A 19544-nucleotide genomic window follows, 5' to 3' on the forward strand; every position below is an offset into this window, starting at 1 on the left:
TTACAAGCAATATCTGAGTGAAAATTGTTTCACATCATTATTTATTTATTTTTCATTATCAATACATACACGCATATGGAATTTCCAAACTTTTGCTGAGCGAATTACAGCTGCTTCAAATTTCACTTTTAAAAGGAATGTAATGTGAGTAATAAGGATGTAACAGAACCGGTCTGTGGGGAAATGATGAGGAATAAAGGTATGTTTGACTGATGTTTGATTGTGTTCCAGCAACACAATCACTTCACACCTTTTGTGTTTTCGGTCAGAATGAGCCAGCCCTCTTGCACAATTATCTTATTTAAACAGAAAGACTGTCAGATTACCTTTGCATTTTACCCTTGTTGCCAAGCTGAACAGATCTCAAGATTAACTATTGTACTCAGTCAGGTTGTCTGTCATGTATTTGCAGGTCTTGTACAGGCCTTTAATAGGCATTCTTCTTTTCGCTGGTTCTGGGTCTGCCTGTGAAAACTCCTCAGACATGTGCGGGGCCTGGGCCGATGGGGATATACGGATTGGGGTGCTCAATTCCTGTCATTCCAAAGTGCAGACACTACAGGTGCGAGAACGTCCAGAAAAATACAACTGCACAGAGTAAGTATCTGTTGTTGTTGTGCTGTCGTATATGTACAGTGATCTATGCTTGTGGCGTGTTCCCTTGCAACAGAAGACTTTGAGAGTTGATTTTTCCAGCATCTAAATGCACATTTCATTTGTTGAGAGTAATAGCTAAATATCTGTAACACAAGTACTTTTTTAAATGGGTGTTATTTTAATAATGCTGTAGACTAGAGTACACCAAATGCTACTTGTTTTTAAGTTAATAATAATAATAATAATAATAATAATAATAATAATAATAATAAACATTAATATGTCAAACAATATTATTTTTATTATACATTTTTAATACATATTTGTTAATAATTAATTATTGAGATTTTTATTGTATTTATTAATTTGAGATTAAAGCATTTTTTTTGCCATTTCAAAACTGGTTACTTCCTCCTCTGTATTGTTACATTATATTTGTTTTTGAAGATATAACCAAGAAGTTATGACAACATATGTTTTTACATTACTTAACTCATTAAAATAAGTTTAGCACATTTTAACTTTGTATAAGTTATACAAGAGTCAACTATTTTTTTTAAGTCAGTTTAATGTAATTTAAGTTGAAATGACTTATACAGCTAAGTTGATTGTACTTAAAAAATTAAAGCAGCAACTTTTTTACAGTGTATGTTAACCTGCAATGAATATTATTATTATTAATTCTGATATTGTAACAAGAATATTTGAATTCAATAGAATAATTACAATAAGTGAACTTATATCAGTTTAAATGGGAGTCAGAATCAAATTCAATTAAAACTTGAAATCAGTGTCAACACTATATTAATTGCACATATAAATGTACACTGATTGTTAGAAATTGTACAAAACTGTCTCAAAGATATGTTTGTGTACAGAAACGTTAGAATTTACTGTAAAAAAGTAAGATTTCTTAGATTAGATTTTTTTTTTTTTTTTTTTTTCTCTAACAAAGATTTCCCTCATTTCCCTGTAGATTAAATTTCCTTTCACTTGTAAGGACTCTCGCTGTTGTGCATACAATTGAAACGATCAATAACTCCAGCTTCCTCCCGGGTGTGCGACTGGGCTACTACATCTGTGACACTTGCTCTGATGCCTCAAAAGCCATTCAGAGCACTGAGCACATGCTCGCTGTGAACGGCACGCTGCCTGTCCAATGTGAGGTGCTTGAAAGGCCTAATGTAAAAGCAATCATTGGAGCACGCTTCTCAGAGGACTCCCTAGCAGTGGCTAGACTTCTGAGTCTATACATGGTCCCACAGGTGAGTAACATTATCATGTACACAGGGCTTGATGTTAACACCCGCCAACCCACCAAATACGGGTGTATTTCAGCAGTGGCGAGTAACACGGTCATTCCTACTAGCCACTTTGGAGGGGTTGAATTTTATATAAGCCTATACATTTTTCAGTTGTAGTCTTTTAAAAAGGCATCTGAAATAATAAACTAAGTACAATGTAGTGTTGTTAAAAATATAGATTTTTTACTACATATTGATACTGAAATATCTGAAACGCTTCCAATACTAATTTTCCGCAGAATAGATACACGACAGCGAGTTACACGCTAACCCGCCTCCTCTCACTCACTCGTTTCATTTGCTCTGGATGAATATTGTTGGTGTTACAGGGCTTGAATTTCGGCGTGGGATTGTGCGTACTGTAGGATTGCTGCAGATTTTGTGCTCACACCCAAAGTACGACACATAAAGCCACCTTTCAGTACTAAATTGAGTTCTTTTTTGCTGCTTATTGTGCATAAACTGTAAAATACACCGAAAATAATGTCAAAATGCTGGTCTTGGCGAGTATTCATGTAAACATGTTTCATGTTTTAAGTGAACGTAAAGTGTTGAGAAAGAAAATGCATGTGCAACAGTGTAAAGGATCAGTGTCAGGTTTTAAAGTGACAGCAGCCATGGCTGGACTGGCCATTGGGCATACCGGGCTTTTTCCCGGTGGGCCGACGTGCTTTTCGGGCCGATACATATTTTTTTTTTTACGGCCCATAAAATTTGTACATCGGCGGCCCATTCGTTTGGTTTTGTTTTGCTTAATTGCCGTCGCTGGGTTTGTGCCGGTGTCATGCATTGGTCCAAAAAAGTCAGTGTTAGTTTTTTTTTCTTTCTGACAGACCAGCACATGACACACGTAGATCAGCGGCCCATTGGCTCTTTTCTTGATTGACACTGGGCTGGCCCAATCACAACTTTAAACGAGTGAGCGAGCGTGCAGCAGTGTCAGTGTGTATCTGTCAGAATAGTCAGCGAGATGGAGAAGAAACGCAAGGAATGTGCAGAGAAATAGCGTGAAAAAATATAACCAGGCCCTTAAAGCAGACGCTTTATGTGTCAAAATATATGTTTTCTGCCCTTCATCAGCTCCTGTGATGATGATGATAGTGATGAGGATCAGGAGAGAGATGAGAGAGTGTAGAGCCTGCGGTAAGCAGAACTACTTTCAAAACACTTAGGCTATGTCATGAGTGTAGGAACCCATAACCCAGTTACAGATTATTTCCACATCTGCATAGTTGACGATTACCGCAATTCACTAGAAATCTAATGAGAGGCGTTTGTAAACCATGTTTTCCGCCAAAATAAAAGCTTGATGCAGTTTGCGTCAAAATAAAAGATCATGTGCTTATCTCTTTCAAGTATAGAAATTGGTACAAAACTAATTATGAAAGTTTCCTTTATTTTTTAGTGCATTTGTTTTACAAAATATGGCAATTACTGTCATTGGATTAATATTATAACTATTATTATGTAGTAGGTGTAATGTAAATAGACACTGTAACTAAAAGAGGTTTGAATTTTTCTTTGTTTAATTTGCACACTGAATATGGGTTGGAGCTTTTAATTTTGAACTCTCAAAGTGCACCAGATTGATGAATTTAACATTAAAATGCACAAAATCTTCTCACGGGGGGGCATGCCCCGAACCCCCCTAGAAGGACCAAGGTCCACCCACCACAGTCTTAACAAAAATCCTGTAAGAAAAACTTGTATTGCTATGCTAATGCAGATTATAGCTTGTTTTAGGATTCACCACTGTGAAGTAATAGTTCAAATGTATTAATAAATGTCAAATTTTTACTTATTTCATCTGTTAACTCTCACTCGTTCCTATACTCACTCATTACATGGCATTAGTGGTTTTAAGGAATAGGAGTTGGTATGCATATAATTAGGGGCGTGCAAAGATGGGTGGTGTTTATGATCATAGTGGGCCGGTCTGGGCCAAAATGCCCGGGCCGATTTTTTGTCCCAGTCCAGCCCTGACAGCAGCCCAAATATACCTGCTGCCAAATTATGAGATAATGTTAATATATATATATATATATATATATATATATATATATATATATACATATTATGGGGGGCCAAACAGGAAATAATTCTATGTAAATCCGAATATATAGTTAAAACTCTGAATATATAATTGTAAATCCTGAATATATAAATGTAACCCTGAATATATAGTTATAACTCTGAATATATAAATGTAAATCTGAATATATAGTTATAACTCTGAATATATAAATGTAAATCTGAATATATAGTTATAACTCTGAATATATAAATGTAACTCTGAATATATAGTTATAACTCTGAATATATAAATGTAAATCCTGAATATATAGTTATAACTGAATATATAAATGTAAATCCCGAATATATAGTTATAACTCTGAATATATAAATGTAAATCCCGAATATATAGTTATAACTCTGAATATATAAATGTAAATCCCGAATATATAGTTATAACTCTGAATATATAAATGTAAATCCCGAATATATAGTTATAACTCTGAATATATAAATGTAAATCCCGAATATATAGTTATAACTCTGAATATATAAATGTAAATCCTGAATATATAGTTATAACTCTGAATATATAAATGTAAATCTGAATATATAAATGTAAATCCTGAATATATAGTTATAACTCTGAATATATAAATGTAAATCCCGAATATATAGTTATAACTCTGAATATATAAATGTAATTCTGAATATATAGTTATAACTCTGAATATATAAATGTAAATCCTGAATATATAAATGTAACCCTGAATATATAGTTATAACTCTGAATATATAAATGTAAATCTGAATATATAAATGTAAATCCTGAATATATAGTTATAACTCTGAATATATAAATGTAAATCCTGAATATATAGTTATAACTCAGCATGTGAGCTCCGCTCAATATTCCGCTCTATGCCAATGTGCTCCACTCAATCTCTCACGGCCCAAGCGCTCAAATCCCGCTCCGATATGAAATCTCAGTGTAAGGTAGGCTACTGTACTATAGCCTTTGTTGATTATTTTTAAGGCATTGTTGGGGGCATTTACCATTTTGCATAGGTGGCCTCAGCACATTGTTTGTGTGATAATAGGCCATTCTTTAAACTTTATTAGTTTCAGAAAGATTCTCGCGGATACAGAGACAGTTGAAACAAAGGCAGATCTTTATTTTACAAAAGCACAAGGTTTTGGTGTTATTGTGAATGTACACAAATAAAAGTAGACCCTTTGTAGTTGTCTTACACACTAATCTGTATGGCCAAAAATTTACGGAGTTTCTTCCGCTGTCATTAAAGAAAAATCCATCAGAACGCGCTGGCGCGGTTGACCTTTCAGAAGCGCGTGTCGGGCTTTAAAATCATTAGCCATCACCAGCAGTAAAGGTAGTCATCTTTTGTATTCATGTACGGATTTTTTTCTTTTCTTTTTTTTCCCGTTTTGATGATATTTTTGGATGTACATCAGGGAGTTTTTCATGTAGACCGATGACGATGTGGGGCGGGATGGGGTTGCTGTGGTAGGCTACTAGAATGAAGGAAAGTTAATTTAGATGTAGAATAACTAATGGGGTGATTACTTGATGATGGAAGTGCAATAATTCAAACGAATGTCCAAAAAAAAATATATATATATTTTTTATAAATGATAATAATTAAATAAATTAAATGGGGGAAAAAATATTTTATTCTTGCCGCCCTATAGGCGGCTGCCTAGTTCGCCTATAGGCACGCCGCGCGCCGGCCCTGCTTGCATGTTTATCACTATTAGCAGTGGTTTATGAAACTTCAAAGGGTTTCCTTTAAAATTACACCAAAATTGTGTATTTAGACCACTGTATGTGGGAATGGGAAGCTTTTCAATTTGGGTAGGCCAAATCCAGACGGAAATCCCTCAAAATGATCTCAGAGTTTAAGAGGTTAAACATACTCCTATAGCTAATCTACTGCCTAACGGTTTGCCAGTTGATAAAACTTTGGATAATATAATTAATAACAACATAAAATCACATCAGTGTAATGACAATGTTCTTTGCATGAAAACACTTCAATTAGCAGAATTATATTTGTATAGACCGAGATGTAAAGAAACAGTGGTGGCCACTATCGTAATGAACTGTCAATAGTGATAAGGTATAGCTAAGAGTGCTCCAGACCAACCATACGAACGAATGACTTACAGAAGGTATTCTTAACTAAGAACGTTTCGGGAAACACTTATTAATGTTAAGGTAAAGCCTGAGTTATAACTTAAGAAGGATAGCGTAAAGAAGGTTTTCGGGAAATGCAGCCCAGCATATTATTTAAACATAAATATGAAACTAAATAAGCTTTTCTCTAAGCCTGTACAACGAACGCGCCAGCGCGTTCTGATGGATTTTTCTTTAATGACAGCGGAAGAAACTCCGTCCATTTTTGGCCATACAGATTAGTGTGTAAGACAACTACAAAGGGTCTACTTTTATTTGTGTACATTCACAATAACACCAAAACCTTGTGCTTTTGTAAAATAAAGATCTGCCTTTGTTTCAACTGTCTCTGTATCCGCGAGAATCTTTCTGAAACTAATAAAGTTTAAAGAATGGCCTATTATCACACAAACAATGTGCTGAGGCCACCTATGCAAAATGGTAAATGCCCCCAACAATGCCTTAAAAATAATCAACAAAGGCTATAGTACAGTAGCCTACGTTACACTGAGATTTCATATCGGAGCGGGATTTGAGCGCTTGGGCCGTGAGAGATTGAGTGGAGCACATTGGCATAGAGCGGAATATTGAGCGGAGCTCACATGCTGAGTTATAACTATATATTCAGGATTTACATTTATATATTCAGAGTTATAACTATATATTCAGGATTTACATTTATATATTCAGAGTTATAACTATATATTCAGGATTACATTTATATATTCAGAGTTATAACTATATATTCAGGATTTACATTTATATATTCAGATTTACATTTATATATTCAGGATTACATTTATATATTCAGGATTTACATTTATATATTCAGAGTTATAGCTATATATTCAGGATTTACATTTATATATTCAGAGTTTTAACTATATATTCAGGATTACATTTATATATTCAGAGTTTTAACTATATATTCAGGATTTACATTTATATATTCAGATTTACATTTATATATTCAGGATTACATTTATATATTCAGAGTTATAACTATATATTCAGGATTTACATTTATATATTCAGAGTTATAACTATATATTCGGGATTTACATTTATATATTCAGATTTACATTTATATATTCAGAGTTATAACTATATATTCAGAGTTATAACTATATATTCAGGGTTACATTTATATATTCAGGATTTACAACTATATATTCAGAGTTTTAACTATATATTCGGGATTTACATTTATATATTCAGATCTACATTTATATATTCAGAGTTATAACTATATATTCAGGATTTACATTTATATATTCAGAGTTATAACTATATATTCAGGATTTACATTTATATATTCAGAGTTTTATATATTCAGGATTTACATTTATATATTCAGAGTTATAACTATATATTCAGGATTACATTTATATATTCAGAGTTATAACTATATATTCAGGATTTACATTTATCTATTCAGAGTTATAACTATATATTCAGGGTTACATTTATATATTCAGGATTTACAACTATATATTCAGAGTTTTAACTATATATTCGGGATTTACATTTATATATTCAGAGTTATAACTATATATTCAGGATTTACATTTATATATTCAGAGTTATAACTATATATTCAGGATTTACATTTATATATTCAGATTTACATTTATATATTCAGAGTTATAACTATATATTCAGAGTTATAACTATATATTCAGGGTTACATTTATATATTCAGGATTTACAACTATATATTCAGAGTTTTAACTATATATTCAGGATTTACATTTATATATTCAAATCTACATTTATATATTCAGAGTTATAACTATATATTCAGGATTTACATTTATATATTCAGAGTTATAACTATATATTCGGGATTTACATTTATATATTCAGATTTGCATTTATATATTCAGAGTTATAACTATATATTCAGAGTTATAACTATATATTCAGGGTTACATTTATATATTCAGGATTTACAACTATATATTCAGAGTTTTAACTATATATTCGGATTTACATAGAATTATTTCCTGTTTGGCCCCCCATAATATATATATATATATATATATATATATATATATATATATATATGGCAGTTTTTCCCCATGGTATCTCTGTCAAAATTGTGGCCAGTGAAAATGCTGAGTGGCTAGTAACTTTGGAAAATCACTATCCACAGTGGCTATTGAGCTAAAAAGTTAGGCTGTGTGTCCACCAAAGCGTTTTTTCACGCGGATGGCGTGTTTTTTCAATTGTTTTCAATGGGAGCGCCGCGTTTTTAAAACGCCATGAGCGTAGCGAGGTGCTGAGCGTTTTTTTCACGCTGAAGCGCCGAGCGCTCAGCGTTTTTTACAGGTCGCCAAGAGTTGAAGACTCTGTCACTCATCACTGTCACTTTTTACCCAACCGTCCAATCACAGTGGAGGAGGGGCGGGACTAAGACCACACCGACCAACCGCAACATTCTGCTTGTACGACGTCAACAGATGACAACAACAAGCATAATAACAGGAAAAAAAAACATTTAAAACAAGAGCCAGAGAAAATACATTACATTGGTTCGACATTTTAATATAGAATCAACACAGAAACAAAATATGTGTGAATTGAGATACTAGTAACATTTTCGCGGATCTTCCGTATCATAACAAGCAAAGTGTCTCAACTGAAAAAAACGCAACGCTTCCAAAACGCTCTCAAGCGCTCACAGCTAGGCGTTTTCAGCAGAGCGTCTAGCGTTTTCAGCCGGCTAAAAACGCTTTGGTGGACACACGGCCTTAATGTCAAGCACTGAATGTTCGGAGAGTCTTTAAGCACCTGATGATTTTTTTTTCCCCGATTTTGATTCAGGGAGTCAAAAATTACTCTTGATGAATCTCAATTTCTCTAGTATTCCTGAACTGTTTTCTCTTTTTCTCTCATATTTTCTCTTTCAGATAAGCACAACATCATCTGCACAAACGCTTAGCGATAGGGTACGATACCCAGCATTCCTGCGCACCATTCCCAGTGATGTTCACCAAACCAAAGCTCTGGCTAATTTCATGAAACACTTTCACTGGGACTGGGTTGGGGTGGTCTATGGGGATGATGATTATGGGAAAAATGCCCTCCAAAGCTTCTTGGCTGATGCAGAAGATGCAGATATCTGCCAGGCTTTTAAAGAAGCATTGCCTCATTACCTAGCTGACGATGAAATCGACAAAAGGATCCAAGAGGTGGCAGAAACAATCCGCTCATCTGAAGCTAAAGTTGTGTTACTCATCTTAAAGGAAGAGCTGGTCTTTAAACTCTTCACGGAGATGATTCGGCAGAACATCCAGCGTACTTGGATCGCAAGTGATGCTTGGTCAATGTCACGAAATATATCTCGAATGAATGGAATCAACAGAGTAGGTGACATTTTTGGGTTCACATTCATCACTGGTCCTAATCCTGGTTTTAAGGAGTTTCTGCAGCAGCTGACTCTTGCTCCGGGATCTGTAAACCTCTTCCTTGAGGAGTATAAGCAGTTAGGGAAAGACACAGGTTTTTTGACGGAAGCTGTCGACATCAGCATAACCTATGGCGAAAGGTTAGCTGTATGGTCCATTGCTCATGCTTTGAAACGTCTTCTAAACTGCAGTGAAACCGAGTGCCCTGGCGAAAGGGATTTTCCGCCATGGAAGGTAGTTGTAAAATGTTTACATCCAATTTTGGAGATGCCTTTAAGCTAACAAAAAATGCCATGATTATAAATTTTTACTTTTTATTGTTTCTTTGTTTAAAAGCTCCTCAAGGAACTGAAAAAGGTCAATTTTACTATGGACAATCAGACATTCTATTTCAATGCATCTGGAAATTTCATGAATGGCTATGATTTAATTAACTGGCAACCACAAGAATCAACTGGGCAGAGAAGTTTTGTCGTTGTTGGAAATTACAAACTGACGGAAAAAGAAACTTACATCAAGGCACCCATAACATGGAGTAATCCAAACAATACGGTGAGAATAACTAATTATCAGTGATTATAAAAACGTATCAGTTATGCAGTACAGTGTATGGAACCCTATGCATATGTAACATTATGAAAGTCAGCATTCCAGAATCCAATGCTCATAAACACAATATTGCTTATCTATTCAACTGGGTATTATTACATTAAGTCAGGACTACATATTAACCACGCTTCTATGCATTTTATTGTAGGTTCCTATTTCAATGTGCTCTGCTATTTGCCTTCCTGGTACAGCTAAGAAACTTCTCAAAACATCATGCTGCCACAACTGCACAAAATGTTTAGAGGGTACTTACTCTAATGAAACAAGTAAGTATTAAATTGTAAATATATAATGTTGTTATAAGGTATACGTTTTTATGGATAATTTCTTGTTGTACAATTTGAGCCAGTAGATACACAACACAACTAATGTAAAAAAAAAATGAAATTAACTTGCAATTGCAATTGTATGTTTCAACCACAAACGTCAATGGAGTGCAATAGTCGGGTTCTGGAAGTAAAAACACCATTCATTTTTTAACAGCTTATAAACCTTTAAAGACAGACCTACTGTGAGTTCAGAGGTTGTTAATCGTTAAATGCCATCCGATTGAATTATTTCAACATATTTTTTTAAATATTTGTGGGAAAAAACTATATTACCCATGAAGCTGTATAGAAAATCAGAGAGCCGCTTGGCTCAAAGAGCTTGCAGGGAACTCTCACAATGCTGTCAAAATACTTATTTATGTGCATATTTTGCAATAAACGTTGTTTCTATAGATAATCAACAACTTTAAATGAATGGTTTTATATTTCTCCATCATTTTTAATTCGATGATGTCTTAAATATAAATTTTCTTGATGGAAATGTGCCATAAATCTGAATTTCTGAAGTAGTTGTGCATCTTTCTTTCAGACTTACCAAATTGCCTACCTTGTGAAAATGGTACCTGGTCTTTGAAAGGATGGACTTCATGTAAGCCGAAGGAAGAGGACTATTGGAAATGGGATGGGTCCCATGCAATAGTTCTGCTTACATTTACTACATTAGGTTATCTGTTGTTGTTCTGCACCCTGATTATCTTCTTGGTCTTTTGTGGAAAACCTGTCGTGAAACAGGCAGGGGGAAACATGTGTTTTGTAATCATGGCAGGGTTAGCACTGAGCTATACTAGTGTCATACTGTTTATTGGCAAACCCAATGTTCACATTTGCAGGGGTCGACAGATTTTGTATGCCTTAGGGTTCTCGCTCACAGTCTCATGTATTTTGGTGAAAGCTCTACGCACCTTTGTATCCTTTCTTCTACCGTATCGCCTGGAGCGTGTTAGAAGGCTTTACAACCCCCCTGTCATTATTACCTGTAGTACTCTCATTCAAGTCCTAATCTGTATCTTCTGGATGATATTTGATTATCCAGTTGTGGAGACCATTCAGTCTGACCAAAGCATGTTGATTATGGTACAGTGCAATGAAGGTTCTGGCATTGGATTTGCCATAATGCTTTGCTATATTGCATTGCTAGCTTTTATCTGCTTTTTGCTGGCCTTTAAAGGGAGAAAGGTACCTCAGCGTTTCAATGAGACTGGACACATCATCCTAAGTATGCTAGTATACCTCTTTGTGTGGGTCTGTTTCACCCCAGTGTACATTGCTAAGATCAACGAGCGCTACTCAATTCAAGCAGCTGCTATCTTGGTGTCGTGTTATGGAATTTTTTTTTGTCACTTTGCACCCAAGTGGTACATGGCGCTCTGCAAGAAGAAAGAAGAGATTAGTCGAGAGGCGTACATAGCAAAAGCCAATAACCACATCATCGACTCAATTGACTGTGATATGCCAGAGATACCAGAAGTACCATTTTTTTGTAGAACGGGATCACAAAATACCATTAAATCAGTTGATACTGGTTTGGGTTCAATTCAATTGACAAGGAAAGTGTTACATCAAGAGAACAACATAGACAACATGGAATTTCTTCACCAGACAATACGGAAAAGACCTAGGAGAAAATCCATTTGATAAGTGTACAAACAGAAAAAGGCTCATATCATAAAGAATTGTATGTTATGCAAATTAGTCTCATAAGACTAATTGAAAAATACAAAGTGTTGTATATGTCACAAAGTCCTCTAGATCACTGCTGAAATAATTATTTTTTAAATTATTAATTAGTAAATGTGCAAGTGTAAAAAAAAAATCACAAAATCCGTTGATGTAATTGATGCTATACTTTGATAAACCCCTTGATACATTTTGGATGCATCTCATATTTCAAATTTAATATGAAAGACTTTACAAATATTGTAGGCAAGCAGGGTGCAGTGACCCATGCATGCTTTGTGAGTGTTGTGTAATTCCTAACATGTACAATTGATAATTGTGTTCGGTGAATGCAGAATAACCGTCACCAACATAAATAATAAAACAGTATAAGCAACTTGTAATAAATGTCAATGTCAATGTTATTATTATTTATTATTATTTTGTATTATTATTATTTTTTTACAATATTATTTGAGTGGTAATGAATAAAATATTTTTTTTTCAATTAAAGACAGTTCCCTTTCTTGAATACACACATTGCTTGAGATCCAGAGATTACATTAGAGTTGCAGTGCACAGCTTCAGCCGCCTGCACAGAACCTGTCAATCATGCAGGAACAGGAAGGGTTAGTTTACAGTTAGTTATTGCTGTAATTTTAAGAGTGAGTAAAATAATCTTTAAAAAATAATGCTAACCATTTTGAGTAGAAAATAAAATTAAGTAATAAAATAAAAATAAAAAAGGTAAGTGAAAAAGTGTATGTAAACATTTTGCAATATTACTGTATAAATAATGCAATGCCCCTCTAATAAAATGTCCTAATAAAATTATAAAATATAAAATATGTTCTTATAAAATGTTCTGGGACATAGGGAATTCTTCATCCAATAGTTGGTTCTGATCTCTTCTGTGTAAACAAGATTCTTTGCTGGCATTCCCCTCTCTTGCAGTGACGTCAGAAGGCCAATCAGCAGCCATGGCTAAATGCGGGTTTTTGAGTTACTGTGCTAACACAACAGTAACAAAAGTTATTGTTATCACTGAATTTATTAAGATGTGAAATGTTTTTTATACCTTGCTAAAAACAATGTGTCACAGTGAAATATACTATTTTGGGAATAAATATATTTCTCTGTTCAAAAGGTTTATATAATAATAATTATTATCATTTACAATAGCTCACTGAAGAATTTTATTTACCAACTTTTCTGTGGGCCATTTGGTTTGAGCTATAAAAAGCTACCTGAAAACAACCGTGATTACCTTAATGAGCTTAAGGTCTTGAGACCGTGTGTTGTATTTGACATATGTGCATGCATAGGACTACTCTCAAATCCCTACTAATCTCTTTAGCTGTTCGTCCTCCAGAAAGTACAGAGGGACTCTACGGCGATGCTTGGCAATGTTTGCTTTAAAAGAACTGCAAACACTTTTGATCAATTGTGGAATATGTTTTTCATATTTTAACTGAAAGAGAAGAGACTCCATTGGGACTTCACATTTTATTTTTCAAACAATTTCCGTCTACCGTGAGGATACATAGAGACAGTCAGCTGTGTGTCAGGTAATTAGAGTCATCTGAAAATGACAAGTGCAGCTGGTGACTCTCAAACATCCTGGTGTCAGATGGAGTGGTCTGCCTCCTTGTCTTTGTTGGACTGTATTTTTGCAAAATCTAGGTGAACTGCAATTGCTCTGAAATGGGCTGCTCTCCATCACGGGGGAACAGTCTCCATGGAGTACAGGATGCGTTCAGAAGAGGGAGAACTCTACTTCCAGGGACTCACGAGAGCCCAGGAGAATCACAGTCTAATGAGGGGAGCAGTGGAGGATCTTGTGGAGGGGACACAGATAGAAACAACTCAGCGATTCGAAACAACATGAGTTCCACGTCATTAGGGAGGAAACAATCTACGGCTGAGCCCGAAACTGATGGGGCTGCTTCTGACAAACTGGGTGTACAAGAGATCAGCATTAATATATTACCTCAGGGGAAGGAAAGACAAGAAGAAAAACGAGAGGCTTGTGAGAAAAAGACTGCAAAGAAGTCAAAGAAAGGTCCGAAAGGTGTAAAACTAAACAAGAAGAAAGAAAAGGAAAGAAAAAATGAAGAAAAAGTAGACTTTCCAGAGGCACTTGTGAAGGCTCATCATGCAGCATATGCATATCTCAACCCTAGCATCACTAAATATGAAGATCTGTTAGGGTTACTCGATCATGCAACCCAAACCCAAATTTCTTTGCAACCAATGGTGGCATTCATGGTATTACGCTATGAGGAAATAAACAAAGGGCTGCAGGAAATCGTGGATGAGGGGGAGATGATGTTAAAAGGAAATGGAGAGCATCTGGCTTGGCCTTGCAGAAAAAAGAATTCCTCCTCACCCAACTCAGCAAAAAATGTGACCTATTCCACCTGCAGTGAGCCCCCACCAGACCTGCTACAACAACTCCTTCAGTATACCATACAGAAGATGCGTCAAGTGGGTCAGTCAGTGTGTGGAATTGGGGATACTGCTCTTGAGGAAGCAGTGGATTACTTTTCCTCCATTACTGAAATTCTAGATGAGAAGCTCAGGACAAAACGTGCATCAGAGTCTAGATTAATGCGGTTGCTTTCTCGGATTGAGGCTGCATCACAGAAAAAACCTGGCCCAGAAGACTCTGCACTTTTTAGTGAAGACAGTGGACTTGGGGCAGAAAGTGAGTCCCTGGCAGGCTCAGACAGACAACGCCAACGCAGAGAAAGTTGTGAGTCAACTGGAACCATTCATGCTACATCAAGCAGTCCTTGTGGTTTTACACCAGTACACCAAGGCTCATACCGAGGCAGACTTCTCAAAACAATGAGCAAAAGCAGCTCTCTTAACTCTATAGACTCAACTTGCACTATTACAGAAAAAGAACAGAGGGATACAGAATCATTACTTGGCTCTGTCTCCTTGGATGAAGGTGACGGGGATGATGCGGAAAATGGTAGTGAAGAGGAAAATTGCAAGGATAAAAGGAGGAAACAATCAAATTCTTCAATTCCAGACCTTAGACAACCACATCGCTTGCCAACAAAGCGAATAGAGAATCCACAAAACATTGAAATGACATTAAAGCTGAAAGATGCCATTAGTGGCAGGATTCGTTTTTTGCCATCCCAAAGCCCTGGAGTAAAGGCAAAACATACGGATAGCCCAATGAGCAGCAGTCACCAGTGGACTGAGGACGGTGACAAAAGTTCTAAAAGACCCCAAACATCTGCCTCTAAAACATCCAAGAAAAAGACCACCGTTACAAAACGGTCGAGATCAGCTGATTCTCTACGTAATAAAGCAGAAGATCCTACACTCACTGAACTTGAGAGAACTCAAAAGGAACTCAACCAAAGGCTGGAGAAGATGACCAAGGTTAAGTGTGAAGAAAATACAAAGCAAGGTTTTTCTAAGAAAATCCAGCAACCGCAAACCAATTCATCAGTTGCCTCTGAAAGGCAGCGTTCTTTGAATAGGAACATTTTCTCTCCAAGTAATCAAAGAAAGTCATTCAATGCAAAAGTAGAGCAAGGAAGTGCAAAGGATGAGATGGAAGAAAAAGAAAAAAAGAAAAAGGACAAAGAAAAGAAAAAGGAAAAAGACAAGAAAGCTCCCCCTGTTATAGAGCCTGTTAAGGTAATGCCTGTGCCAAGCCCTCCGCCGTCACCTCGGCCATCTTCAGGATTGTATAAGGAAAGGAATTCTGTTAAACAACTGATTGACACCTTTAGTCAGGGGTTGGAGGAAAGTAAACAGATCCCAGACAGTGCAAAAATGCTTGGTGTAAGAAAGTGTGGTGTTCCCATCATTCCAGGTTTAAGTCCCTCTGGCACATTAGCATTTAATCAAAATAGTATACTCAGTGGTCGAGGGGAGTCACGATGTTCTGAAAGGACAGAGGATCTTGACATTGACAATCTACCACCCCCTCCACTTGAGGTACTTATGGACAATTCCTTTGAAAATGTACATGCAAAGGACACAGGAGAAAATCTAACAAGCAGGGGTCGATCCACCCAGCCAAAAAGGAGTGCAATGTCTCGGAGGTTGCGAGCCTCTCTGCAGTCTGTTACGGTGCTACCCAGTCGGGGGAATTTGTGTAAGGGCTCTGTTAGCATGTCGCCAGTTCGTTCCACGCACCAGGACACCAGAGGAGTTCTGAAAGGTGTTCACCATGATTCCAGCCATGAAACAGACACGGAAAGTGAGGAGGCTGCCTCCCTCTACAAACAAGCAAGAAAGATAATCCACTTGAGGCATTCTTCTGACTCACCGACAGAGAAATTTGCTGAGCAGGGTCACAGGCAGATTTTCTTCTGCCAAGGTGATGTAGGGGTTTCACAAAAGGAGAACAGTACCAATGGATCACAAGTGCCAAACAGTGCCTGCAGGAGCCAAACTTCTGCCACTCCACCTGTATCCAGATATCGCATGTTACCATCCACACCTCTGTTACATCGAAGACTCCCTAGTCCTCCAGTATTAAAAAGTCAACCCTCATCTTCAACTTCATCGAGTCCTCCTGTAATTCGTAAACTCCCCACCCCACCTTCCGCTGGCCAACGAACACTGCCAAGCACCCCTGCAACGCGACAAGACCCCACCTCCATCACGATGACAGGGTTAACCTACCCCTTTAAGGCACCATCACCTCCTGCTTCCCCAAAAGTGCAGCGATGGTCCAGAGAAAACAGTAGTGAGGACTCTTCAAGAGTATTTAGTAATGCTCGTTCAGTGTTTTGCCCAGTCTCATCATCATTATTTGAGGCTCAACCTGTTCCTACACCCAAGCCCCCTCAGGCATGGACCTCTACCGGCAGCAGTGTTCTGCCTCGCCCATGGGGTGAGCGTGGCCGGCTGCCAGTGTCTGCACGAGGGCCTCAGCCATTCGTCCGGCGAAGCCAGTCAGACAGGAGGCCCAGTCTAAGCCTGCCACCCAGGGTCCCAGTCATCTCTGTAGCAGAGACATGTGGGAGTGAACCAGCAATTAGCACCCATGGGTGAGTCTAACACACTTTTGATATATAGTATAACTACTTATTAGTAATCTAGTATAGTATGCATCGTATGAGATGCAATTTTCATTGAAATTTAGCATGAGCATAGCACATAATTGACTCATCACCTCAGTCAACTTAAAACTGTAATGTCTTTCTTAACACTTCAACATTGCTTCATGGTTATTTATCCATGTCATCAAGAAAATTAAGTTAATATCTGTGCTTTAATGGCCCAAAAACACTCCACAAATGTTCTGAAGAAGATAAGGGTGATAAAACAGTTATTATAACTTTGCAGAAAAGTCCCGTGAGCAGTACTATTGAGTTCACTGATGTGAAAACTTGAGCTTTTAATTTCTGATCTATGAACTCAGCTCCTTTTGATTTCGATGCTCAATAGCGATACAGTATCCATAGTTTCTTGATTTTTTTATCATGAAGTACCATTCATGCTTGAAATTGCATCCTCTGTTCCCGATTTCATTTTTAAAGAGAATAAGAAAATGTTAGAGGACAAGCACTATGATTGTCTCTGTCATAATAAAGAGTGCAGTTTTTGAAATTCAATTATGGGTTGATTGTGTAAATGTCACTCAGCTCGCGGGTGAATAATAAGAGACAAATCTATCTGCGATTGGTTGCAATTTAAACTGTAATTATTATTTTTTCTTTCTTTTTTATTCATTTCTAAAATATTAAATTAAAAAAGGGTTATTGAATGATTTAAAATATCAATTAAAGTTTAAAAATGTGTAATGTTTTCAGTGAGGTCCAGTGATTAAGTCTTGCAGAATGTCATCATCGCAAGGAGTAGGATATATATATATATATCCAGCAATATTCACAACCTAAAGTCCTAGCAATTACATTTTTAGATAATATATGAATACTTCTTATTTCTGAGAAAAACTTTCAAAACAACAACAACAGCTATGTAAAACTGAAACTGTATACTAAAGGTCATACTGTAAATAACACTCAGGTCAGGATGAGTGGTTTTCAAGCACGTGGGAAAACTTGTTAATTTTGATTTTTTTGGAACCAGTTTCCGAGAAACTAAGAAAGAATGATGGGAAAACCCAAAACACAGTAACTTAAAAGGGAGTGTGGGCATGACCCAAGTCAAGAGGTAATTCAAATTGGGAAATATATACATACAATGCAGTATAAACAGATTTCATATTCAGAATATTTTAACACCTTGAACATTTTGTAATTACTATTAAAGGCAACATGCATCTAAACACTATTGCTTCATTACCTAATTCATGTCTAATATTTCCTTATTTTATCTGCTTTGTAGAAAATGTGTTCCTTTCAGTCACAGGCAGGTGTATTTGATGGGCTCTTTGTAAATAGATGGTCACAAGACATACAGTAGATCATGTTCAGTTTGTCTGTGTGATGTGTATGCAGTACTGAAGGTTGACAAGCACAGTATATAATGAAAATTGAATTTTCACTGAACTCGAAGAAACATGAAATGTATGTCATCAAGGTGTAATTTAGATACACTTTCCTCTCTCACGCACATTGTAATATAAATGCTAATCCCTGGGAACTAAGCTCTCAAAGACTTGCAGCTGACCAGTGCTAACCAGCTCTGGCCCACTTCCCTAATCCTTCAATTCACTAATGTCCTTATTCTGATTTGTTATGACAGATTGGAAGATGGTCCAGTCGGAGGAGAAAAGCCATGGAGTGAGCAAATAGAAATCCGAGGAGCAGTTCGGTCTGTCTCACATCCAGACTTGTGCATCGTGGGTCAGGGTTTACAGAGGGAATGGGGGAAATGAGGAAGGAGCGAGTGAGATTATGGATTAGAAAACCTTGGATGGGATTAAAACCTTATTTTCCTGCTGGGAAATGAAAATAGCTATTTCTGAGAAGGCCTTCTCATTGTCACTTCCAATCACATTTTCATCTTTTCAGCTTCAGTGTTTACTTAAGTACATACAGTATTTGGTAGTTGCCTCAATTCATTTGGTCTGAAATTTGTTTTGAAAATGTTTTGTATTGTGAATATTATTGGCTGAACTTTTATATTTTTATTTCTAAATATATGCAAATAAAAAAAAATGCATCACAGAATTTTTCTTTTTTCTTTTTTCTTTTAAAAAAGCATGTTGATTGTGCATTATATACCAAGGAATTTAGTTAATCATACACATTATCATTATAAAAACCTAAATTCAATCTGTTCATCATATAAAGCAACCGTGTTTCTTCAGAAATTTTGGACTAAATGCTCAATTCATATGGATTAGTTTTACGATCTTTTTATTACATTTTTGAAGCATCAAAGTGATTGTTGCGTAGCTGTCAATGGAGGGACAGAAAACTCTTAGATTTCATCAAAAATATCCTCATTTGTGTTCCGAAGATGAACGAAAGTCTTTCGTGTT

General features: G+C 36.3%; 2 protein-coding genes across 2 annotated transcripts; both read left to right on the forward strand.

Annotated features, from left to right (window-relative positions):
• Positions 1-484: 484 nt before the first annotated feature.
• Positions 485-12397, forward strand: LOC311071788 (G-protein coupled receptor family C group 6 member A-like; the record flags this gene model as incomplete). The annotated part of the gene is made up of 7 exons (XM_084096325.1): positions 485-597; positions 1574-1862; positions 9021-9752; positions 9855-10070; positions 10276-10393; positions 10986-11923; positions 12380-12397. The coding sequence occupies 7 exons, from the start codon at positions 485-487 to the stop codon at positions 12395-12397; spliced, it is 2424 nt and encodes an 807-aa protein (XP_083952451.1).
• Positions 12398-13497: 1100 nt separating this feature from the next.
• On the forward strand, positions 13498-19205 carry pcare1 (photoreceptor cilium actin regulator 1). The gene is made up of 2 exons (XM_084096284.1): positions 13498-17139; positions 18803-19205. The coding sequence occupies exons 1-2, from the start codon at positions 13817-13819 to the stop codon at positions 18933-18935; spliced, it is 3456 nt and encodes a 1151-aa protein (XP_083952410.1). The 5' UTR covers positions 13498-13816; the 3' UTR covers positions 18936-19205.
• Positions 19206-19544: the final 339 nt, after the last annotated feature.

The sequence above is a fragment of the Abramis brama genome, assembly GCF_963993115.1.
Source record: "Abramis brama genome assembly, chromosome: 21".
NCBI classification, from domain to species: Eukaryota; Metazoa; Chordata; class Actinopteri; order Cypriniformes; family Leuciscidae; genus Abramis; species Abramis brama.

Bases quoted from the DNA above. Each gene is read 5' to 3' on its own strand.
- pcare1 (XM_084096284.1), top strand. From the start codon at position 13,817: ATGGGCTGCTCTCCATCACGGGGGAACAGTCTCCATGGAGTACAGGAT. The intron at 17,140-18,802 runs GTGAGTCTAACA...TTGTTATGACAG, and splicing joins CCAGCAATTAGCACCCATGG to ATTGGAAGATGGTCCAGTCG.